Source organism: Globicephala melas, chromosome 20, assembly GCF_963455315.2.
Source record: "Globicephala melas chromosome 20, mGloMel1.2, whole genome shotgun sequence".
In the NCBI taxonomy this organism is placed as follows: Eukaryota; Metazoa; Chordata; class Mammalia; order Artiodactyla; family Delphinidae; genus Globicephala; species Globicephala melas.
The window spans coordinates 46,279,306-46,306,249 of record NC_083333.1 but is presented as its reverse complement, the minus strand read 5'-3'; the positions used below and the strand labels follow the sequence as shown (position 1 = coordinate 46,306,249).

At 38.7% G+C, this 26,944-nt stretch overlaps 1 protein-coding gene across 5 annotated transcripts in view; it reads right to left on the bottom strand.

Moving 5' to 3' along the window:
- Positions 1-26,944, bottom strand: part of AP2B1 (adaptor related protein complex 2 subunit beta 1) — a 122,448-nt gene that overhangs the window by 77,783 nt on the left and 17,721 nt on the right. For all 5 annotated transcript variants that reach the window (XM_060290595.2, XM_060290593.1, XM_060290597.1 and 2 more), the window contains 6 exons: positions 25,514-25,649; positions 23,343-23,588; positions 8,300-8,490; positions 5,822-6,043; positions 5,175-5,295; positions 4,947-5,042 (listed from right to left, as the gene is read on the bottom strand). In XM_060290595.2, coding sequence (XP_060146578.1) covers positions 4,947-5,042; positions 5,175-5,295; positions 5,822-6,043; positions 8,300-8,490; positions 23,343-23,588; positions 25,514-25,649 — 1,012 coding nt within the window. The remainder of the gene's footprint in view (positions 1-4,946; positions 5,043-5,174; positions 5,296-5,821; positions 6,044-8,299; positions 8,491-23,342; positions 23,589-25,513; positions 25,650-26,944) is intronic.

The following is a 26,944-nucleotide window of genomic DNA, read 5'->3' as shown; positions in this document are numbered from 1 at the left end:
TATGATAAATTATAAAGCATGTAAGGGTTAAATTATCAAATTAGATAGTACAAATAAAGTACTCAGCATTAAGGCTTGATAGAAAGCTAACATTTACTGAACCCTTAGTTTCATTATTATAATAAAGATAAACAGAAGGCCATCTCCCATGATTCATCAATATTCAAAAACAATTAAGTCTAGGATAGTAATTTTCAAGCAAATTGTCATCTCACCTATATTGCTTTTGATTAAATTTTAAAAACACCATTAAAGCAGTATGGCAGAGGAACAAAAGTAAATATCCAATCACTGTATATACAAAGTAAGTCCAGAAACAGAGAAAGGCATACAGACATACAAAATTTAGTATATGATAAAGGCAACATTTCATAACAGTAAGGAAAGGATGAATTGTTCTGGTGTTTGATCTCCACACTCTTATCTTTAACCAAACCATTGCCATTAAAGTAGAAAATAAAAGTGAATTTTATATAACTTTGAAGTGAAGCACAATTTTCTAGGTGGTCCACTAAAGATATCATTGGGAGAGGGACTTCCCTGATGGCTCAGTGGTTAAGAATCCACCTGCCAATGCAGGGGACACGGGTTCGAGCCCTGGTCCAGGAAGATCCCACATGCCACAGAGCAACTAAGCCCGTGACCACAACTACTGAGCCTGCGCTCTAGAGCCCGCGAGCCAAAACTACTGAGTCTGCACGCCCCAATTACTGAAGCCCAAGCACCTAGAGCCTATGCTCTGCAACAAGAGAAGCCACCGCAAGGAGAAGCCCACGCACTGCGACGAAGAGTAGCCCCCACTCTCCGCAACTAGAGAAGGCCCACACATAGCAACGAAGACCCAATGCAGCCCCAAATAAATAAATAAATAAATTTATTATTTTTTAAAAAAAAGATACCATTGAGAGAAAATGGATAGAACTCACTACATAAGGAAATGCAAACTCCTATGCATCAAGAAGTCAAATGAAATCAAAAGGAAAATAATTGGGAAAATAACTATTAATGAAATGAAGGGGTATTAAATGAATTAATACCTTTAATTAATTATAAAAAACTTTAAAAAATCAATGTGGAAAAGATAACACATTGAAAAAAGATACACATGCCATGAAAAAGCAATTCCAAATGGCTAAGCGTAATGAAAAAAATGTCACCTCAACTAGAGATTAAAGATTTAGCTACAAGGATCCTCCTTATAACCATTATTTGGAAAAAGAGCAGAAACAACTTTAAGGTCCATACAGGAAGGGAAAGGCTAAATAATTATGAAGCAATCACACAGTATGTCTACAAACCACTAAAAATGATGTAAACTATTATCAGTAACATGGGAAAATGTCCATGTATAATAAGCAAAAAAAGCAGACTACAAAACATAATAGCATTTGTAGAATGATCTCGTTTTTGTAAAAAACACACCTGTTTATGGAGGACTATGTAAACAAAGACTTAAAATCATGTCCACATCACCTCTGGAAGGGTAGAACAGGGGTAGGAGAAAGCAGAGTTTTCTACTTTTAACTTGTCTTTTTTAATAATTTTATGTAGTAAATACATATGCTTTTTGTTTGCATAAGACGTAAGTCAGTACCTTATCTTGAGCTACAAAAATGAGAAATGGTAAACACCAAAGAACAGAAGAGTGGGAAGTGAGGAATACCTTAACTTAGTGACTTAATCTCTCTCAAACAAAACCAAACATATAAATAAGTCTCGCAAACAAAATCATTTTATTTGTAAGAAAAGGAGGGCAGGGGTTTATTTCCTCCTTAAAGAAACAGGTATACACTGTAATATATACAGCTTTAAATCTGTCAATCATACCTCAATAAAGCTGGAGGTGGGGTGGAGAGTAAAATCTATTAAAAGAAACAACCAAACAAAAAAGAATAGGCAAAAGTTACTGAAAAAACAGTACTATGAAATTGCTTTTTCAGTGTTATTTATTGACTCAATGGCTTATGCTTAATCTTTAACCTAACCAACTTAATATGATAAAATTATACATTTTTTTCACCTCAGGATACTTAAAGCAACAAGGAAACACCTGTACTTAGAGTCATGATAAAAAACAACTCCAACTCTTAACACCCAAATTTTACAATAGGCCCTGTTACCTTAGCTAAGCACTACACTAAAATTCTTTTTTTCTCATCTGTAATATCTTTGAAACCAACTACACATTAAAAAAGGGTCAGATGCCCTGAGAGAAAAGCAGCAGCTCAGTCTGGAAGCTACAGAGAAAGGCTATTACAATTCCCTCGCTGGTTCTTGCCCTTGTCCCATGGATACGTTAGTTAAAAACAGGCAATCACTGCCTCTCCTGCCCCAACAGCTGTGTCTGGACTAGGCAACTCTTTCCAACTAATAATTTTCATGATTTAACCAGTTCTAAGAAAAGTTCTTAGGCAAATCCAGGTAACTGGAGATAAGAGAACACTATCTAAAAGGCAGGATTCTTGAAGGCTGATCTTAAGCTTCCAAAGGAAGTTCATTCCTCACACACTCATAGTCCCACCAGGGCACCCTGAATCAAAGGAAGAAGTGAGAGCCACCAGTTCATCTCTTCCAGAAGATGATGGATAACTTTTCCAGTTAGTCACAACAGACGGTACTAACAGCCGCTAGGAATCTAGATGCTTTGAGAACACTTTCTAGTAATTCCAGGGATAGAAAAATCTCTTTAACTTTGGAATGAGACTCTTTGCAAGAGCACTGTCAGAGAGGTTAGTAAGACAATGACATTCTGACAGTGAAAAGCACAAAATGACTCTTCTGCTACCAAAATAGCTCTGAAAATTGTCTGCATTAATACCATAAGCAGGTGGCTATTCCACAATGAGAAAAGAAAAAGAAAAAAGTTAAGTAGTGGTGGTAAGTTAAGAAGTGTGGTAGTTAAAAAAAAGATGTAACACATCAAGATCCAATAAACAGATTTTCCCATTTCTCAAATGGAGAAGCAGAAGTATATATTAAGTATGTGAAGCAACTGAGCTGGCAGAACCAGAAGTAGAAACCAGGATTAATTGACTTCTTGCTATAACAACTAGTCTACTAAATGATTTATCAGTGGTAACTATATGAAGCAGCATTCAGTAAACAAAAACAAGGAAGGCCAATTAGGAATTTGGCTTTCAGAGACACTTCTCTGAAACAGCATCTGTTTCCTTCTGTTCCTGTGAAGCACTGGTCATACTGTACAAATTATTTTAGTAACTATCCTTGTGAAATCATATGGTCCAATCTGACTCAAAGTAGAACTGTAGGAACTTCCCTGGTGGTGCAGGGGTTAAGAATCCGCCTGCCAATGCAGGGGACACGGGTTGGAGCCCTGGTCCAGGAAGATCCCACATACGGTGAAGCAAATAAGCCTGTGCACCACAACTACTGAGCCTGTGCTCTAGAGCCCACAAGCCACAACTACTGAGGCTGCGTGCTGCAACTACTGAGGCTCGTGCGCCTAGAGCCCGTGCTCTGCCACAAGAGAAGCCACCGAAATGAGAAGCCCCCATGCACCTCAACGAAGAGTAGCCCCCACTCACCGCGACTAGAGAAAGCTCATGCGCAGCAATGAAGACCCAACGCAGCCAATAAATAAATAATTAAATAAAATGTCAAAAGAAAAAAAAAGCAGAATTGCACATAGTCAAGTAGTAAGAACAAATATGGAGCTCTGAATCCACAATATCTTTGTGAACAGAAGCCGTCATTAATTGCAACAAACTTCTGAATGAGGAAAAACAATAGAGGCTTGGTAACTGATGAAGCAGTGCATTGTAAGTTGTAGCCCTTAATACCTACTGGAAGGCTGCAACCAAGCTAGAACCAATCTGCCCTCTAAGACCACAGAGAAGCTCTTCAAGAGGACTTCCAAGTAAAGATCAACTCACTGCCCTAAAGCAGAAACCTGCTAGTCAACAGTCCTGCCTAAGTGCACAGAAGTCCTGACAACTTTTCTGTCATCTCATTTTTAATATAAATAGGCAGCAATTTACTGTAAGTATGGTATACACTTCAATTAAAAAATCATATATAAACATGCAACCATCACCATAAAATGCTCCAGATAGTCAAATTCAAACTGCAGAAACAAAACCAAAAACTGTAACTCACATCACAAGAGATTTAAGAAACTATTGCAACCACAAAAAAAGGAATGCTATGAAAAAGTACCCATAACAAGAAACAGCAATGAAGGGAGGCTGTATGGAAAGACGGCTGTGCAGAAGACAAGAAAGCAACCACTCAGACTGGAGTAAGGACTGGAAGGACAGAGGACTGGAAGAGAGAAGGGTCTAGAACAAAAGAAAAGTTTTATTAATTTGATATTATGCTTGAAAAGCTGGAAGAAGATAGGAGTGCAATGAAGGCACAATGAAATTTTAAAAAAAAAGGCCATTATAAACTACAGAAAAAACAAAAGCCTTTATAAGAAAGAAAACGCAATCATTTGATTGTGTAGGCTCTACATATTTACAGGCATAATACGCACAGCAAGCTTTACAAGACTCTAGTTGATAGAACAAGAAACAAAGGTATATTATCTCAATTTACAAAGATAATACAGGAACAAAAACCTCATGATATAACTATACAGGGGATCTATACAGAACGGTAGAAGTAGAAGTGATGGAGTATATGAACCAAGTTGCTTCTCTCATAGCGGAAAGTTAATAAGCGATGTCTACAATTGGTAAATCAATAAATAGTAGCATAAGGATATTAGAGATATGGAAGTAATCAAAATAACTAAAACTAGGAACAGAGTTAAACATGATTCCCTAGGGAAAGAGACGGACCAGGGACAGCTGTTTTTCATTAAAAATTCTTTAATATTTTAACAATGTGCTTTATTATTTTGATAAACTTAAAAATGTAAGGAAAGAGGTGAAGAGAATACCCAGAGTGCCACAACATGATCACAACTACCACGGGACACTTGCCTCCACCTTGATGGCACACCGTCCAATGGCCCGCACAGCTTTGCGCACAAAGTCGACATCCACCTCTGTGGCATATTCCTTCAGTTCTGCCAGAACCTGTTAAAAATCCATGAAGTGAACAATCATTAAGGATTCTCCAACAGCAATTTCATGGCCTAGATTTTTCTGAAGGCCAGATCTTAAGATCTAAGTTATTAGATCTTAACTTGAATCTACTTTAAGTCTGACCTGAGCAATGTTGGCTTGGGATGCCAAACGAATCATGATGTCCAATTTCTCTAGTTTCACATAGATGGGATCGTTGTACTTCACAAAGAAAACTTTGATCTCCTGCTTCAAGATTTCAGGCCTGTGGTACACAGAAACACAAGATAAGTAAGGTGAGGCATATATTGTTATACCCTTCTGAGTCTGCATTAATACCTAACCTGTGCTTCTCTGCTCTCCATTCACACACTCCACTCCAGCAGAAAAAAACTCACAAACTTCCTCTACACCCCTCTAACCAGATCCATCTGGCAGACTATTTTTATCCTTTTTAAGGAGTAAAATATATATTGCCAAGAAGAACCACTGGAAGAACAACAACCTGATCTAAATTACAGCCTGAACCATATTAAGCAGACACTAGCTATCATACAACTAAGAGTTCCTTCAGAAAAGGAACTAAACTGTAGAGCAACACCAGGCATTCATTGTAGGAACACTCTAAAATCAACTGTTAGCCTCCTGACCCTGGGCAAGTTGCTCTACCATACAGTATTTTCATTTCCATACATTAAACAGAGTTTTAACACAGTCCTCTTTAATAATGATGTTATTAAGTTTAATTCAAAATTACAAACACTTTAATCACCAATTCATTTTTTCCCAACCTTTTCTGGACGATTAAGTTGATGTTCCTCAGGGCGACGTACTGCACCTCTGGCTCCCCAGACAGCAAAGTGACAAGTGGAGGGGCCAACTTCTTCAGCAGCATATTGTAGTAGTCAGAGTCCTTGGGTAACAACTCTAGAAATTTCATTAGGACTTTTACTGCTGAAAGCACCACTGCTGAGTTGGCATGAGATAGCCGAGGAGTTACCCGCTCACAGATACTGAGGACAGAAAATGAAAATTAGTACCTTAAATTATAATTTCTTTGCTCAATCCAATCTATAAGGTAATGTTGTCAGAGGTTCCCATGGCCCAGGTATAAAGAAATTAGAAAATCAGTTAGAAAAGTCAAAACTCCATACATAGGTAAATTTGGGATCTAACACTGCAGACGCCTCAATCCCAGCAAACTACAAACAGAGCAGGGATATCAGAAGACTTTAGGAAACCAGCAATAAGGGATGTTCAAACTGGAAGGGAACTAGCCAATACCCAAAACACCTGAAGCTCACACCATTTACCTTCCTATTTTATAGTCCTCTCTGTCTCCCCATATTATGTAAGGGCTCCCTGCCTCACAGCCCATTTCTCCTCAGCCTATAGGAAGTCAAATTAAGCATTCTGAGAGTTATTTCATAGTGAGAGATATCAACCAACTGTGGCTGAAGTTTCACTGTAAGATGCAGAAGGAGATGGGCTGACAGGGAAAACCACCCAACCTCTTGTATTCAGCATAATAGGGAATCTCGGGAAGGGTGTTTGTTTGTTTGTTTTTAGTAACACAATACCACTGCAATACTCTCTCAACCTCATCCCCTTCTCCTAGTCCCTGCCACCTACACTTAAATGTCTCATAAAATATAGAATATTTAGTTATCCATTGAGGGTTCTTCAGAAATTAACCTAATTTTGATAGCTCTTAGGCAACGTGAGTGGCTAGCTGACTCAGTTAAGGACACAAGGTAAGTAAGCTGTGTTTCTCTCCCTTCCTCCTGTATCTACTTGGCTGACTCCCTGACCTCCTTTAGGTATTTATACAAATGCTACTTTCTCAGGGAGACCTTTCCTGATCACCCAGCATATTTGTTAGATCTCTTCCTTACTTTATCTTTCTTGTTAGCACTTATCATCATCTGACCTATTATATGCTGTATTACGTATACATATTATATATACTTCTGCCCTATCCCTCAGAATAAGTGTTCCATAAGAGCTATGATTTTTGTCTGTCCACTGCTATATCCTCAGAGCCTAGAACAATGCCTGGCATACAGCATGGGCTCAATAAATACTTGCTGAGTGAATGAGTAAGTGTGAGATGTCAATGACCAAGAGAAAATAAAATTGTATGTAAAGTTCTTTCCAGAAGATATTTGTACTTTCAGCGATGGAAAGAACCTATCAGGGTGAGCTTTGGTTAAATCCAGAGGGAACAATTTCCCAGACGAGTGAAGAGCACTTACATTATAGTAGCTCGAGCTTTAGCCGGGCAAGGAAGGTTTCTATCTACCATAATTAAAATGAAGAGGCAGGGCTTCCCTGGTGGCGCAGTGGTTGCGAGTCTGCCTACCGATGCAGGGGACACGGGTTTGTGCCCCGGTCCGGGAAGATCCCACATGCCGCAGAGCGGCTGGGTCCGTGAGCCATGGCCGCTGAGCCTGCGCGTCCGGAGCCTGTGCTCCGCAACGGGAGAGGCCACAGCGATGAGAGGCCCACGTACCACAAAAAATAAATAAATAAATAAATAAAATAAAATGAAGAGCCAACAATTCTTCAGAATTATTTTGCCTAGTACAGTGCCTATATACACAAAATGCTCAATAAAAACTGATGATACCTCCGATTCTGTAAACTAAAATGTATGTATGTGTATGTGAAATTTAGTAGTCAGTATCTGATAGTCAAAGAAAATTTGCAACACTAAAGTGGTAGAGAGCTGAGCAGAACAATCCAGGTGTGCCTTCCAAAATCTTCTCCAAATTCAGACTGATGAGATTCCTATATCTAACGGAAGACATCATACATTTTGCTGGCTCCAACACAGTTTCTCTAGTACTAATTATAGGTATAAGGCAGCTCAATAACTAGTATCAAGCCACTTACTATGTATCTAAAAGAACGAAAATTTTGTTACTACAGTGAGAGACGCTCAAAAAACCTTTGCCAAATGGCTAGGAATTGCTGTATGGGAGATGTGAGACCATGATGAGGGAGAGTTTTTCAGAGGGTTGTAACTATACTGTTCAAAGAAGAAATCAAAAATACACATCTCCTCTTAGGAAGAGCTATTTTTTGCATGGTTTACTCTACCACCTAAAATGTTCCTAAATACATTGAGAAAATACCACAGGATAGCAATATATATCCCATAAGCCACTGATTTTCTCAATGTAACAGACCCTTATTCTAATACAGACTTACTAGAAATTACTGAACCAGGCAAGACTCCTAGATACTATCCAGAAAAACAGACTGACCTCTGAGCCTCCCGGTCATCTTTAGGGTTGTAATTAGACAGGCAGTCCAGGATGAAAATCTGGCCCCATTCGGTGCACTCATTCAGGGCTGTCAGTAGCTTATTAATGTTCTGTGGATTCAGATCGAGTAAGTTGCTGTTTGGGTGAGATTCACTGATTTCAGATAATGCTGCTACAGCATTAGCCACCACCTGGGAAAGAAGCAGATATGACCTTGATTTGTCAAGAACAGTACAACTATTTCTCTGGATCACTTCACAGATCTCAACCCATAACCGTTCCTGAACATTTTACGCAGTCAGCTAGAAAGAGATATACTGCTTTCAAAACGTATAATAAACCACCAATGATGGCATATATAGCTTCCTCATGGTCAGGCAACACAGAATTAAAACAATTCACATATTAGCAGATAGTCCCTCATGACTTACTATTAAAACAATAATAATTTTAATAGTAGTCAACACTATCAGTAGAATTAAGACACATGAACAGCTGTAAAAGAAGTGAAGGTCAGGGACTTCCCTGGTGGTCCAGTGGTTAAGACTCGTGCTTCCACTGCAGGGGGGCGTTGGCTCGATCCCTGGTTGGAGAACTAAGATCCCACATGCCTTGCAGGCAAAACAAAACAAAAAACACAAAACAGTGAAGTTTAAATATGAAACATGTACATTAGGCAATGGAAAGAAAAATCTAGGCCAAACAATTTTATAGGTGTATGGGTGTGCATGTACTGGGGGGTGGGGAGATGATACTTCAGGTGTCAATCACACCTTAAGTCTCAGAGTAAGAAAATGTGACCTTGAAACCATAGTTCACTGTAACATGATGTTGGGAAAGCACATAATCTCCGTGAAATTCAATTTCCTCATCTGAAAATGGGATAATTTAATCCACCTCACAGATTAGCTTTAGTTTGAGGATAAAATCAGATGACTTATGTATAAGTGCTTTCTACAAAGCCTTATACAAAGTTAAGGTGGCAATATTACCATAATTCATCAAGACTAAGTTGCACAGTTTTTCATATTAACATCTCTGAAGTTGGGATATATTTACTAATCAACAGCATGTCAGTTTAATAGGAGGTATTTTTCTTTCTACGTAATACAGGAAATAATAATGCATCTTAGAATCAATGAAATATAGTATCTCAAATGTATCCTTAACTCAGGCAGTATGATAAATGAAAAATTGCTACCAAATATAAGAAAGTACACTTGTATCCTGACTTACAGACCCAGAAATCCATACTAGCTGCAAGAAAAAAAAGTGGACACTTTATCAAAATTACAGATTATGTCTAATTTAACTAAGAAATCTACAACCAATGAATGTTTAAAGTAATTTTAAGATTATAAAGACACCCAAAAATAAACAAAATAGACAAAAAACTATAGCTCTGTACAAATGAATTTAAAACCACATTTTGCAGTGAGGCTCTCAGCTGTCGCTAAATATTAGCACAGTAAGGCTATATATAAATATTCTGTAAGCATAAAGAGATGCAATAGGTAGCAGCTTCATTAATTATGTATATTGAAAAGATTCTCAGAAATGTCAACTCATTTTTAGTTCTGACTGAAGTCCCTGTTAAAAGCTTGAGAAACTAAGAGCTGTATGATTATCCTTTTGCTAGCAAGAGAAGAAACATAACGGTTACAGTTTAGCTATTGATTTTAATATCCATATCACTTGGGTACTCCGCAGATTATCCCAGTATATGATTTTACCTAGAAGATAAATTCTAGAGAATATGGTTTTTTAAATCAAATAATACATTCATGACAGTATCCATTAACTAAGATAATGATGCCACAAATGGAATCGCCTTCAGTTATAACTTAGTGATCAGGACAAAAAATTCCAAGATGAAAAAAAATCAAAGGTTCACTTGGTAAGTATGATTATGGATATAATATTCTATTGTTATTAAGACAAATTGAGAAGGATTATCTAGTTCACCTATCACATGATAGCATGCATGAGGTTCTTTCCTGACTTAATTTTTCTTTGCCAACCACACCATCAAGCATGGCCTTTAGTAAAAATTAAAAAGCATGAAAAGTGAAACAATAATCTCCATCATCTCAGTGCTTTACATGCAGGGAAAAGGTACTGTGTTTCCCCTGTATGATACAATTAATACACTGGATTACAGGATAAAGGATCAAAATGTCACACTGGAAGAACAAATGCCTGTTTTCCTCTCTTGCTGCCAACACATGCCCAGTCTTGGTTACCAGTTTGTCCAAAACAAATGTCCTGTCACAACTTACCATTTCTGCCAGTCAAATTTTTTTAATGTTAAAAAAAATTAAATATGAGGTCTGTTAACAGGAAATGTTGAACAGAATGAACAATTAGAATTCCTCTGCTAACATCACAGGTAACTGGAAATTAAACCAAGTATATAATGCAGCTAATGAAGTATATGTTCTGGTGGTAAAACAGGCAATTTTCACTTACTATCACATTAAAACAAGAAAAGAAACAGGGAAAAGTAAATCTAATTAAAAGATCCAGAGAGATCAGATTATATGATTATGTTTAGAAAAGTCTGCATGGGGAAAAAAGATCACTGCCAAATGGTCACTGAGCCAATGACTGACCAGAGGAGATACACCCCCAATAACAAAACTCTACTGCTATTCCTCTAAAATTCTTTCTATTCTACCTTTCCACCTTCATCTCCTAATCTTCACATTCATACTGCTAAGTTTTCAGAAATATACTGAGTGAGCCCATAAAGAGCTGCTTAGAGTTCTCCTGGTCAGTAAGCCATGCTTCTCTCACTCTAATGGAAACTCAAAATGAGCATCGAATCTCAAGCAGGCAAAGACTGACTTCAAGACAGCAGCTGGGTAGCTGGGGTATACAGGACAACTCACCTGTCTCTGTGTTTCTTTGGAATTTTGTATAGAATGTAGTACATATATTATCTGTTTGTAAAAATAAACTTTAAAAAATAATGGATTGAAACATGATTTACTTCCTCTTCCCTGAGAGTTTTCTCCAAACAATAATTCATTATCAAAAGAAAAAATCTGACTCTTGCAGTAACTGCCCTGGTCTACTAGTGTATTAAAACAAAGGTTATGTCTCTTTTTCTTGTACCATCACTTTGAATCTGAACTAAGACTAACATGCATAACATTTTCCCCCCTAGAAAACTGGCAATTCTTTTAGGAAACACTGCCATGAAGAGAACAATGGCCTTTTAATTATAATCTCGGAAAAACTGGAGTTCCCAAGAAAGAAAGGGGTTTCTAAAGGAAGTTTTGCTTTAAAAATGGATTTATAAATAGGGTTTAAGTGAGTTTTCTCAGCACACTGGTTGAGTTACAAAAAGCTGGCATCTAGGCTACAAAGGAACATATCCCATAGCATCAAAAAAAATTTTTTTAAAATTCATCTTGCCTCCCAATTATGGTAAATTCTGTTCTTTGGAAGACTGCAATGAAACATTCCTCCTCCCCATCCCACCCCTACCCCCTGTAGACCTAATATAATATGTATACTTTACAGATACAGATATTAAACACAAACATACACATACATACAGAAGTATGCGTGCACGTGTGTGTGTAAAATCACACTCAATATTAGACAAATTTTTCTCTGCCCTAACTACAGACTCCCCTTCAATTTGACAGTTCACTGTGGACCCTTGGAGTCTGCTGATTTTTTTTTTAACGTAAGCAGTTTGTGTTCTGACTTACTTTATACTATGCCTAATAGAATTGGACAAAGAGATAAAAGACAATAATAGCTAAAACTTACTGAACACTTACTATGCCATTTACCTTCCCAGCAACTCTAAGGTAGTTGCTATCAAAATCCACCTATTACAGATAAGGAAATAGGCTTTAAAAATGAATTTATAAATAGGATTAGAGAAATTCAGTGACTTGCTTAGCCAACAAAGCTGGAAAGGGAAAATGCTTGAATACAAACTCAAGGCCTGGGGCTTCCCGGGTGGCGCAGTGGTTGGGAGTCTGCCTGCCGATGCAGGGACACGGGTTCGTGCCCCTGTCTGGGAGGATCCCTGAGCCATGGCCGCTGGGCCTGCGCGTCTGGAGCCTGTGCTCCGCAGCGGGAGAGGCCACAACAGTGAAAGGCCCGTGTACCGCAAAAAAAAAAAAAAAAAAAAGAAACAAACTCAAGGCCTGTATCTGATTCTAGTGTCTGAGTGCTAATCACTCTGCCGCCTGCATTTATAGAAGTTCCAAGAGCTGTGAACTTCAAATGGGGGAAAGGGAAAGAATAATCGGAGCTGGGGAGAATAATATAATCAAAACATTATTTCCAGGCAGATTTATACAAGGAGAAAAATGTATTCTCCTACTTTATATATTTCAGAGATAATCACATCCTAGCAGCACTTCAAAGAGGCAAGATTTACTATCCAGCTATAAAATCTGATTTATAAGCTACCCCTGTCTCATATGCAGCAATTCTGAGGACATAAATTTGACATTACTTTTTTTATTTTTATTTTTTTGGCTGCGCCCTGCGGCTTGCGGGATCTTCTTCCCTGCAAGTGGAGTCTTAACCACTGGACCACCAGGGAAGTCCCAGACCTCATTTTTTTTTTTTTTTTAAGGAGCAAGCTGGAGTGGTGGGTATGATTAAAATAAAAATGATCCTGTAAAAAAAGAACTCTAGAAGGAAATCTAGATATACGTTGGGAGTAGAGTATCACAGACAGAAGCTCCTTTAGGAGAAATCTCTCACACATTTCCCTGTCCCTTTGAATGATCTCTCTAATTTCACTCATTTTCATAGCCTCAGAACCCAAGAAAGATAGCACTTCCCAATATAGTGACTTCCTCCTATTAACTATATTTAGAAGACTTTCATTTCTAGCAATTGACCTTCAAGGTCACACACTCTGAACAAACACTTCAATTTTCCCACTCAATTTACAATCGTTTTGGCTGCTGCCCCTGAAGACCTGAATAAATTGAACGCAGTAGAATAACTGACCAAAACTATTATAATGGAAAATAAAGGTGATTTGCATACTTTTATCCTCTTGAAAATCAGCAACGGTTCAGAATCTCACTTTCTTCTTTATGGAGTTGCCTCAAATAACAAATTAAAGCACAGGGCATTTATTCTAAGCATGTTTCAGTCATTATCATCTCCTTAAGAATAAAATGACTGGACTTCCCTGGTGGCGCAGTGGTTAAGAATCCGCCTGCCAATGCAAGAGACACGGGTTCGATCCCTGGTCCGGGAAGATCCCACATGCTGCAGAGCAACTAAGCCCATGCGCCACAGCTACTGAGCCTGTGCTCTAGAGCTCTCGAGCCACAACTACTGAGCCCGTGTGCTGCAACTACTGAAGCCCATGCACCGCAACTACTGAGCCCACATGCCACAACTGCTGAAGTCCCCGTGCCTAGAGCCCATGCTCCGCAACAAGAGAAGCCACTGCAATGAGAAGCCCACGCACCGCAACGAAGAGTAGCCCCCGCTCGCCGCAACTAGAGAAAGCCTGCGTGCAGCAACGAAGACCTAACGCAGCCAATATAAATAAATAAATAAAAATTTTAAAATGCATTATTTAAAAAAAAAGAATACAATGACTATACGGTACCAGTTAATTTTACAGTCATGCTTTAATCCAAGACACTGTCCAGACTGCCAACTAATAATATGCTGACTACATGTGACATTCTGTAATGTTCCGTTTTTTTCCCCATCTTCTTTCCCAGAATGAGGAAGCTAAGTGAACACATCTACCTAGTGGAGTCAACACATCCCATTACAGCAAGAAAGTCTGAATATCTGGTAACAAGTAAGATTTAAAAATTAGACTCAATAAAACTCATTACTTACTTAAGGGGCTTACATAAGTAGCTTAAGATGTGTTTTGATGAAATGCGAATATTCACAAAGCTAAAACACTACAAATAAATATCTACAAATGGACAAAAGGCACTCCTAAGAAGCCAAGAGTTACTTGGCACACCAGCCCTAAATCACACAAAAGCATGCTGCAACATGAACAAAACAAAACATTTATTATCACACCATTATCTCCCTTTTGAGAGTAAGTAATCCCCTGCCAAATTAGAGCCTTGAGATCATTTTAAAAGGGACACTAAGAAATGAATAAGCCGTGATCTTTCGGTACACTACTGAATTACTATGTACAACAGATCCAGTTTTCAGGAAGTTGCCTACGAAAACTGCTTTAGGCATATCCTTGAACAATTATCTTTTAAAAGTAATCCTGCAATGATGTGTTAAGTAATACTGTAAATAGATTTACTTCATTTGTGGATAAGCTGCCCTCAGAATCACCCTAAAAAATAATGCCTGGCTTTAAATAATGTATACAAAAGAATTAAATATTTTGGGGACTTCCCTGGTGACACAGCGGTTAAGAATCCACCTGCCAATGCAGGGGACATGGGTTTGACCCCTGGTCCGGGAAGGTCCCACATGCCGTGGAGCAACTAAGCCCGTGTGCCACAACTACTGAGCCTACGCTCTAGAGCCTGCATGCCATAACTACTGAAACCCGTGAGCCTAGAGCCCCGTGCTCTGCAACAAGAGAAGCCAATGCAATGAGAAACCCGCACACCGCAAGGAAGAGTGGCCCCCACTCACCGCAACTAGAGAAAGCCCACACACAGCAACGAAGACACAACACAGTGAAAAATAAATAAAATAAAACTATAAAAAATAATAAAAACAGCTTAATTTAAAAAAAGAATTAAATACCTTTAAAAAATAAATTTTCCGTTGAAATATTAACCCTTCTAAAATCACTAATAACCAGCACCACGATCACTATACAATAAAGAAACCTTTGTTGTTATTAAGGGCTTACTCTATACCAGGTTCACTATTAAGTGCTTTGCAAGCCCTCTTTTATTTTTCACAACGTTCCAATGATAGAGGCACTGTTTATAATCTCCATTTTGTAGACGAGGATACTGAGATGTTCAGGGAGACCACCAAGCTAAGAATGGCAGACCAGGATACAAATCCAAGTCTGGTTGGTTTCAGAGCCTGAGTTTTAACCCTCATGTGTTAGTACTGGAGCGGGAAAAAAAAAAAGTTCACAGTTACAAAGCACTTTTCTGTTTTTGAGATACTTTCATGAAGAGTGAGTCAACTCTTTATAAAAGGAAGTGATTAAATGCAATTTGGTATGCTGGATTGAATCCTGGAATAGCAAAAGGATATTTGTGTTGAAACAGGTGAAATAAAGTCTGTACTTCAGTTTATAGTAATGTACCAATGCCAATTTCTTAGTTTTGACAAAGGTACCATGGTTATGTAAGATGTTAACATTAAGTAAAACTGTGTGAAGATAGGTATATGAGAACTTTCTGTATGGTCTTTGCAACTTTTCTCTAAATCTAAAAACCCGCCCCCAAAATGAGATTTAAAAAAAACCCAAAAACGTAAGTTAGTGATAACTGATAAAATGAAAACTGATGATTAAAATTCCTAAGGTGAGAATACACATAAAAAGATCTCCACAGAGTTTATCATAAAGGAAAACAAAAATTGTTTCCTTCCTCTGCAAGAATTTAAAAACCGAAAAGCACTGAGATGGGCACTTGCCCTTATAACAGAGCAGCCTCCAATGATTCCACTTACTCAACACTCTGATCCTGCAGAAATTACCAGCAACTCATCTTTTAGTACCAAATACAACATTACTTACTTGGGGCATCCAGACACAGACTGAGTGAACATGTTACCTCCTACATCATTCTTACCCAGTGCCTACCACATACTGACACTCTCACACATGCCTAAAATTCTACCAGCTCTGGTACTCCTTTATGGACGCTGGGCATGAAGAGCATCACGCATTTCTAATTTCGCTTCTATATAATATTTTAATTTTATAACTATTCTCCTATTTATTGATATATATTTAGGGATAACAGAATTCATATAATTGAAGTACTAAATTAAATGAGGTCATTAATAAATGATTTAACGTTGCCCACGAGGACAACAAACATATTCTGACAAAAATCCTTCTCAAATTTACAAAGTGATCTAGAGAGACTTCAGTTTTTCAACATTTATCATCTCAGACAGACAGCAAACCACCACAAATCTTCTAAAGTCTAACTAGAAATTACAATAATCAGAAAGTACGTCACGTTAGATCTGTTTCTCAAGAATAGCTGTCAGTTATTAAGCATTTACTATATGTCAGGCATTATTTAAGTTTTTAAAACAAATTAGTCCTTCATGTTGTTGTAGGGGGTTCCCTGTGCACTGCAGGATGTTTAAAGTATCCTTGAACTCTACCTACTAGATGCCAGTAGCAACCTTCCCATCAGTTGTGACAACCAAAAGTGTTTCCTGACAATGCCAACTGTCTCCCAGGAAGCAAAATCGTCCCCAGTTGAGAACCACTGTCATAATCTCACATGGCTTCTACATGCTGGCTAGCACATGGATAAAATACATACTTTTTCTGAGAAAAAAAAATGTTACTTTTCATAAAACAGCTTTCCAAAATAAGTTCATATTAAAAGAACCTGGCAGTTTAACTAGAACCGTTGCTAAAGGCCATACCGGGCCAAGTTCTGAGAGCATGCTGCTTGTGCAGAAAAACCCTCAACAAACGAAAATATGTTTCTGGGGTTGTTTTTGTTTTGTTTTGTTTAACTAATTCAGTAGTCTGTGCTTTGGCAGACAGGATAGAGCAATGGAAGAAGGGCATTCCCAGGGGCAGTTCTCAGAGTGATGGTAGAACTCAGAAGGCTTAGAAGACAAGATCAAAGGGGCTAAGGCGCTGAGCCAAAGGATTTAGGAGACCTGAGCTCACAAACAAAAAGCAAAGTACATGTGGTGGGGCTGTCAAGAGAGTCTCTGGAGTGGCAGATTCTGGTGTAAACATTAACTGAAGTTGGAATACCTCAAAATGCCTCTAAGAGAGAAAAGGAAAACTGCAGTAAGGAGGGAAAATCCTAATGCATGGGCAAAAGCTAGAGAATTATCACTATCACCCAAAAGTGTATCTTTCTTGCAAACGTCAATTTAGTGAGACAGAATTCTCAAAACTCTGATTATTTGTGAAGAAATCATAGGAGCTATTTTCCTCTCGTGCCAAAGTGCTTCCTCATTCTGAATACGTTTACTTTCAAAATAATGGACTAATAAATCTGTGTCTGGAAATAAGTTTAGCTTTAATTCTCTCAGAAAGATTTTACCATATGAACCTGTATAGCTATCAAAGGGGTCAGAACCCTTTAAATTAATATTGTAGCAATAATGTTAACCTTTGCCTAATGTCTACTTCATAATCATGGCAGCAGCAGCCATCATTTCATGAACTCTCATAAGCCAGGCACTTTCACAGATGCTTTTTATGCAACAGTTCAATTAATACTCCTAACGACTCTCTAAGTTGGTACCTCTCACTCTACAGAAGAGGAAACAGACTCAGGGAGGTTAACCTAGGACTTAACAGTGAGAATTTTTTTACTTCAAACTATCTTTTCTCTTTCAAATAGTATTTCATGGAAAGTCAGTTTTAACTAAAGTATAAAATGGTAGAAACAACTGCAGGAAAATGAGGTGTGTGAGATTCCCCCATAAAAGACACGAAATGAAAATATAATAAAGTCCTATTACTTGTAGCAACGCATACTACCAGGAATCAATCTGAAGGTCAACATAACCCCAAGAGTAGTCAGATTTTTGTCAACATGCTACCCTCCAATTTCAAAGTAATTTCTCCAGATGTTCTGGTGCTTTCACATCTAGGATGCCCTTCTAAAGTGAGCTACGAGAAAACTACTAAGGCAGAACACCCTAGAAGCATTAATTCCTTTTGCAAGAGGTTCTGATATTTGCTGGTACAGTGCTGCCACCATGTGGAGCAACTTCTGAAAAAGTGGAACAAAATTCCCCCTCAAGAACAGTAAAATAGGACCCATACCCATCAACAGATTAAGAGGATTTGGAGGATTTCCATAGTAAAACAGTTCTCAGATAATTAATGCCTTTATCCGTTCAAAATTTTAACCATTTTGAGAAAACGAAACAGTTCTAAACATGTTGTATATATATACTCATGAAGGCAGTGACCAGTAATGGCTATTGGGACTCAGACCTAGGTTAGAATTCTGGCTACATTACCACTAGCTGTATGACTTTGTGATTATTCTTTTTCTTTTTTTTTTTTGCGGTACGCGGGCCTCTCACTGTTGCGGCCTCTCCCGTTACGGAGCACAGGCTCCAGACGCGCAGGCTCAGCGGCCATGGCTCACGGGCCCAGCCGCTCCGCGGCATGTGGGATCCTCCTGCACCGGGGAACGAACCCGTGTCCCCTGCATCGGCAGGCGGACTCTCAACCACTGCGCCACCAGGGAAGTCCTGGGATTATTCTTTAGCCTCTTCGAGTATACACTGCTTGATCTCTAACGCGGAATAACTTTTTTTTTTTTTTTTTAGGTAAGGAGTGTATTTATTTAAGGAGAAACACACTCCACAGAGTGTGGGCCATCTCAGAAGGTGAGAAAGGCCTAGAATAACTTCTAATTCAGAATAACCTCTAGTTGAGAAGATATGAGGACTATAAAAAACACTGTAAGTAAAAGCATCTGTCCCTGTGCCTGACACAGAATGCACTTAAATTTAAACTTCCCTTCTCTTAATGACATTAGGAAGGTCATCATTAGCCTCAGGACCTTCTCAGATGTTTGAGTCACTACACCTTATATCTACCACTAGATGTTGGAATTTACTTGACATTCTTGCACTCATCCATTTCTTATCAGCAGCATTTGACCCAACTGATAAAAGGAAAATCAATGATCTAAAGACAGTTGTAATACTTCTGGCAAAAAAACAGGACATACAGTTGAGATGAAAAGTATGGGTTCATGGGCTTCCCTGGTGGCGCAGTGGTTGAGAGTCCGCCTGCCGATGCAGGGGACGCGGGTTCGTGCCCCGGTCCGGGAAGATCCCACATGCAGCGGAGCGGCTGGGCCCGTGAGCCGCGGCCGCTGAGCCTGCACGTTTGGAGCCTGTGCTCCGCAATGGGAGAGGCCACAACAATGAGAGGCCCACATACCGCAAAAAATAAACAAAAAAGTATGGGTTCAAGAATGAAAGTAGGCACGTGGGTATATGTGTTGGTTATCTCTTAGTCCAAGATTTTCAGTTCTTCACTTAAGTAACAAGAATGAAGAGCTCAAAAAATGATTTGAATGTATGTAAAATAAGGCCAGGACAGAGTGAGGCAATCGAGGTATCCCACTCTCAGGCTTGTGCAGGTAGAGTGGGCACCTGAGAATGAATGCCTCCTTAAATTCTGTATCCTGGGCACCTTACTAGCAAGACGTCAAACAATATCAGGGAAAAGTTTTGCTACTAATAAGTCTGACAAGAATAAGAAAAATTTCCTATTTAGTTAGAGGGGAGTAGGTCCAACAATTTAATCTCTAATGCTGACACCTGTCCTAGGAAAATCTGTAATAAAGACACAATAAAACATAAGGCATTCCTGAAACAGTTTCTCACAAACCTACCAAGTAACCGTAAATTTTCTCTAAAAGTTTTCTAAAAAATACTTAAGAAAATCTCCCCAAGTCACCTCCTGATTTGTTGTATAAAAACAGGTTAAGAGGGCTTCCCTGGTGGCGCAGTGGTTGGGAGTCTGCCTGCCGACGCAGGGTCCGGGAAGATCCCACATGCCGCAGACTGGCTGGGCCCGTGAGCCATGGCCGCTGAGCCTGCGCATCCGGAGCCTGTGCTCCGCAACGGGAGAGACCACAAAAGTGCTAGGCCCGCGTACCGCGCAAAAAAACCCAAAAGAACAAAAACAGGTTAAGAATTATTAAAAGCATTATGGTTTACTATAATATCATGATACTTTAAATTCAAATAGAGACCCATTCATGTGTGGCCTCTTTAAATTACCTATATATAGATAGGGGATGGAAGAAGAAAACAGGTAAAAAACAGGCATATATTAATAATTATTGAATCTGGTGATGGTAACTGAGTTCATTTTATTTATTCATTTAGTCACTCTAATTTTGAATTGTTTGAAAATTCCCATATTGATAAGTATAAATAAAGTAATGGCATACATATACTACTTGAGTACTATGGACTGGACAAATGCCAACCCTTCTATTACAGTGAAAACCTGGAATAAATCAGACAAATTAGGCTTGTTCCAGAATTGTTCCATCCTCTCAACTGATTTGGATAAAGATCTCTAAGTGCTACGGGGGTACCAAAAAAAAAAAAAAGCCTTAAAAAAAAAAAAAAAAGCCTTTACTAAACCCTCAGTTAGTCCCTTACCCCTGAGGATCTAATTTTACAGGTTCTGCTTTGAAAAATTTACATTAGTGTAAAGATGCCTTTTTCTCCCTGAACTGGAATTGCTTATATGAGCTAGAACTCATTTTTACCTCACTCCACTCCACATTCATAGGCCCACTGAATATTTTAAAAGTTTCCACAGGGTACATGATACTCTGCTCATCTGGATGTCCAAAACTTGGAGAGCAAAGCCCAAACACTTTCAATCTTCTCATCTGTCCTCAGGTAGAAAATTTCAAGAATATTTGCTCAAAATAACAAAGTGAATCAAAAGCAATGTCAAAGATACAACTTAGTACCAGCTAAACATTCTAAAAACAGATACTACTGCTTTATAAATTTATTTCTTTATGGAATTTTTAAAAAGGTAACACGGGCTTCCCTGGTGGCGCAGTGGTTGAGAGTCCGCCTGCCGATGCAGGGGACACGGGTTCGTGCCCCGGTCCGCCTGCGCGTCTGGAGCCTGTGCTCCGCAACGGGAGAGGCCACAACAGTGAGAGGCCCGCGTACAGCACAAAAAAAAAAAAAAAAGGTGACACACAGGGCTGCTTGAGTGAAAAACGTAGGGTTGAATCTTCTAATGACGGTGGTGATTATACCCTGTAAAGTCACAGTTTAAGCATATACACCCACATCACTTCTATGCCTAGAAGGTGGCTAAAGGATTGCTGATAGTAATTAGAACAACAGTATCTTTTCAAAAATGTGGCTTACTTCATTTTTTGACCTTGATACTAAGTTTCAAAGATAATAAATAGAAGCCAAGGTTACCCAAAGAGTAAGATGAACCAAATGAAGTATCAAAGCAGAGATCTGAGCAGGTAATTTGCAAGTGAGACACGTCTATTTCACAGCAAATCCAACTCTCTCTTTCAAAAAGTTCAACAGTGAAATATTCAGAGGTTATCCACTGATTAGCTCAGTGTTATTCAACTCCACATAAAGAATGCCTTAGGCAAAAAAAGGAGAGAAAGTGGCTAAGTTCCTCCATCTTCTCAGTAATGATACTTAATGACCAATCACTCAATTCAAATGAACTTCAGTTACTAGCAGAGCCAATGTACCACTTTGAGACCTACTCTCCTTCATTATATAGGCAAAATTAAAAATGTCAATAGGAGAAATAAAAGGTCTCAAAACTTTAAGGTAAAGTTTCTTTAAGAAAATGATGAAAGAACCGGTTTGTTTCTGAGCAAACACAGGGGTAAGTATTATACAAAGGTTTGCTTTAAGACCCCTGTATTTTAGATACATGCACCCCAATGTTCACAGCAGCACTATTTACTAAAGCCAAGACATGGAAACAGGGGCTTCCCTGGCGGCGCAGTGGTTAAGACTCCATGCTCCCAACGCAGGGGGCCCGGGTTCGATCACTGGTCAGGGAACTAGATCCCACGTGCATGCCGCAACTAAGAGTTCGCATGCCACACCTAAGGAGCCCGCGAGCCGCAACTAAGACCCAGCACAACCAAATAAATACATAAACTAAATTAAAAAAAAAGTCTAATCTTTAAAAAACAAAGACATGGAAACAACCCAAATGCCCATCAACAGAAGAATGGCTTAAGAAGATGTAGGGTGTGTGTGTATATATACACACACACAATGGAATATTAGCCATAAAAAAGAAGAAAATATTGCCATTTGCAGTAACATGGATGGACCCGGAGAACATGATACTAAGTGAAGTAAGTCAGACAGAGAAAGACAAATATTATATCACTTACATGTGGAATCTAAAAAATAATACAAATGAATCTATATACGAAACAGAAACAGACTCACAGACATAGAAAACAAACCTATGGTTACCAAAGGGGAAAGGGGGGGGATAAATTAGGAGGTTGGGATTAACATATACACACTACTACATATAAGAGAGATAACCAACAAGGACCTACTGTATAGCACAGAGAACTATACTCAATATTTTATAATAACCTATAAGGAAAAAGAATCTGAAAAAGTGTGTGTGTGTATATATGTATGTGTGTGTGTGTGTGTGTATATATATATATATGAATCGCTGTGCTAACACAATACTGTAAATCAACTATACTTCAATTTTAAAAAATTTTTAATAAAAAATAAAAATATTGGGCTTCCCAGATGGCGCAGTGGTTGAGAGTTTGCCTGCCGATGCAGGGGACACAGGTTCATGCCCCGGTCCGGGAAGGTCCCACATGCCGCGGAACGGCTGGGCCCATGAGCCATGGCCGCTGAGCCTGCGCGTCTGGAGCCTGTGCTCCGCAACGGGAGAAGCCACAACAGTGAGAGGCCCGCGTACCACACAAAAAAAAAAAAAAAAAAAAATTAACCTAGAAAAATTAAAAAATAAAACAGAAAAGCAACAGGATTTACTGTATAACACGGGGACAACAGTTAATATCTTATAATAATCTATAATGGAAAATAGTCTGAAAATACATATATATAAAAAACAGAATCACTTTGCTGTACATGTGAAACTAACAATATTGTAAATCAACTACACTTCAATTAAAAAAAAAAAACCACCCTTGTATTTTAGTACTTGGTTTTCAGCTCAGAAACATGTAGGGTGTGAGACAGACAATCTGTGGGACACAAAGAAGTCATGCTTCACATAGCTAACCTATGGCTCAATGTCCCAAAGATAAAATTTATTTTAAACATGCTTTTTAAAGGGACCCATTTTAAATACTGCTCTCTTATAAACGCAGAAACATATTACCATTGGATTTGAATCTGCTATGAGATCCCGCAGAGAGTCCAGAAATCCCTGATCTTCCACCATTTGGGCATTGATGTCATGGAGTTTTGCCACACAGACTGCTGCTGTCTTCCGAACATAGGGATCTTCATCCTTTAAGCACTTGCGGAGGGGCTCACAGAGATATTCTGTAATCTTGTCCACCCGGATGCACCCCATGGTTCTGACTGCCAAGGCCCGAATCAGAGGATTGGGATCTTCACAGTCCTATAAAAAACAATCATTGACAACTACAGGTGTACATAAACCAGAAAACTAAACAGTCTGGTTTATATAAGCAACAAAAGAATATTTAATTAATGTAGGCTTCCAGTTTCACTCTACACCAGAACCCACATCTCCCATACGATTCCTTTCCTAAGTACAACAGTTGCCTATTTAAGAGTTTAGGCTAGGAATTCATTTAACTACTTTACATACACAATGAAGAAATGCCCTATAGGATTCATTCCAGAGCTGGGCAGAAGCTTAGATACCTGGTGTTACCATCCCCATGGCCATTGTTGGACCTGCACTAAAAGCAGAAAAGGGCTTTGGGCTTGTATTCTGGTACAGGATAAAATCAGAAATTGGGGCTTCCCTGGTGGCGCAGTGGTTGAGAGTCTGCCTGCCAATGCAGGGGACACAGGTTCGTGCCCCGGTCCGGAAAGATCCCACATGCCGCGGAGCGGCTGGGCCCGTGAGCCATGGGCGCTGAGCCTGCGCGTCCGGAGCCTGTGCTCCGCAACAGGAGAGGCCACAACAGTGAGAGGCCCGCGTACCACAAAAAAACCCAACAACAACAACAAAAAATCAGAAATTGGAAAGATATGTCCCATTCCACAAATATTAAGCAGGGAGAAAAGAGGGCTGGATATCTGGGGCCTACAGCCAAGAAAGCAAAGGAGAATCTAGAAGCTGGTTTGGGCCCAACATAAGTTCCTTGCGTGAAGCAGCAGAGAGGGCCCTCTGAAATCCTGATTAACATACATTCTCCTTTCCTAGCAAGTGCCTCCAAACACAGTACAAGTAGAACACTTACCAAGAAGGAACACCCCTTAAATTGTTCTATATTAAAAAATTTCTTTAAACATTATAAACCTATGCACATGCTAACTTCCAAAAAATGTAAACTAAATTCTTTCCAATGATATCATCCATCTATGAATCACCACACAGAAAGAATGTAATGTTACAATGATCCTGTACATTGTAGCTGAACACAGAAAACGAACAAAAATTCCATGAGAAGGAAGAAAGCATGTTTATTTTCCAAAACAATTTAATAGAAGCTAATTTTAGAAATGCTGTCTGATTTTTGCTTTTAATGTAGACTAAATTCCAGGCAGAGGAAAAAGAAGTAAACAAAACAAAACAAAAACCCTAATAAGAACAACCTTATTACTGTGTTCATCAAATCTAATGATAGAATTCTGACTGGATATCCAATAATATTAAGGACTTTCTATAATGATCAGCTGATTAAATGATTTTTTCATTCTTAAGATGTTTGGGATTTGCTTTAAAATCATCCAGTAGGAGAGGAGGTGGGGGTCAGGAAAGCATGTATGGAGAGTTTACGTTAAACAAAACTGGCCATAGGTTGGTAACTACTGAAACTACAAGGTAGATATTTAGGAATTTATCATACTATTCCCTCAACCTGAATATGTTTGAAAATTTCCACAATAACAAAAAAGTTAATCAACTATTGTAAGACGTATTCAATAAAACAAAATTAAAAGGTAGCTCCTGTAGTTTCCACTACGTCTGAACCATAAACATAATTTCTACAAAGATAAAATAGGTAAAGCCCCAGGTTACTGACACTACAATGATATGCCCAACTTTTGTCAGCCTTGGAAGATAAAACAGTGAGGTTTCACCTGGCTTTCTTCTCCCACCTGGCAAGGATGCACCAAGCCCAGCTGACAGAAGGCTCACCATATGGTCTGAACTGGAAGACAAACTCTGGCATACAGAATGCTTAAATCATGAATATTCCTACTCAATGGCCAATACTTCTCTAGAGGCCCTCTTTTGGAACAGAGGTTGCTTATTTGCAATGCAGACACTAACCATATCAAGAGACACTTCTGAAAAGGTTTTCTGAGGTAGAAGAGACTGTTCTTAAGCCCCTGGGAAAAAGTTACCTTCACAAAGCTGTTGACAGCCATGATGGCCATGTCTGGCTGACTCTTGGCATAGTTCATCAAGTAGAGATACACGAGCTTCTTTAGTTCCAGGTTGTCAGTCTGCATACAATTCACTACATCTGGAAAGAGAGAGCTGAGAAAAGAGGAAGGGAAAGCGAACAGATGTTGGTGCCAGGCTGTTGGACAGAACACAAAGAAACAGCCTTAATTTAAAAAGTGATTTGATGTGAGGACAAATGTCCACTAGTGATAATACTTACCACAGAAATGAATTACTAAAGAATTTATAATAATGGTCCCAAGAAGATGTCTAAAAATAGATTTTTAAAAAACTTTTTACTATGAAAATTTTCAGATTAGAGACAGCAGTTTAATGAACCCATGTATCCATCACCCAGCTGCAAACAAATATTGATACATACCCGATCTTGTTTCATACACAACCTCAACCCACTCGCCTTCCCCCAGTCCCTACCCCATCTAGTTGCTCTAAACAATTTCGAAACAAATCCTGCACATACATTTCATATATAATATTTTAGTGTATATCTTTACAAACTTAAAAAAAATCACTATGTCACAAAAAATTAACCATAATTTTTCATATCAATTCTTTGCAGTTCAAAGCACTACAGTTGTTATGCTTTTTAAGGCACATATTCTTCCATCCGTGACCAGTGGGAACTTATTTGATTAGTTTCCTTATTAAAACAGTTCTCAGATAATTAGGGTCTTTATTCAAAATTTTAACCATTTTCAGAAAATGAAACAGTTCTATACGTGTGTGCCACGTACACATTTAAGTTCTATTGTATATATACACCCATGAAGGAAGTGACCAGTAACAGATATTGGGACCCAGACCCTAGGTTAGAATCCTGGCTACATTACCACTAGCTGTATGACTTTGGGATTATTCGTTAGCCTCTCCAAGTATACACTGCTTGATCTCTAACATGGAATAACTTCTAATTCAGAATAACCTCTAGTTCAGAAGGTATGAGGACTATAAAAAACACTGTAAGTAAAAGCATCTGTCCCTGTGCCTGACACAGAATGCACTTAAATTTAAACTTCCCTTCTCTTAATGACATTAGGAAGGTCATCATCAGCCTCAGGACCTTCTCAGATGTTTGAGTCACTACACCTTACATCCACCACTAGATGCTGGAATTTACTTGGCCTTCTTGCACTCATCCATTTCTTATCAGCAGCATTTGACCCAACTGATAAAAGGAAAATCAATGCATTTCATATTAACATAAATATTTTAAAGTAAAAGTCTACCTATTTTACTTATTTTTTTAAATTAGGATGACATTGTTTTAATTTTTGCCAATCTCTTTAATGTCTACTTTAAACAAAAACAGCTGGATTCTCACACATGCTCCTGCATTCAACCTGTTGCAGAATGTTGTTTAGCTGAAG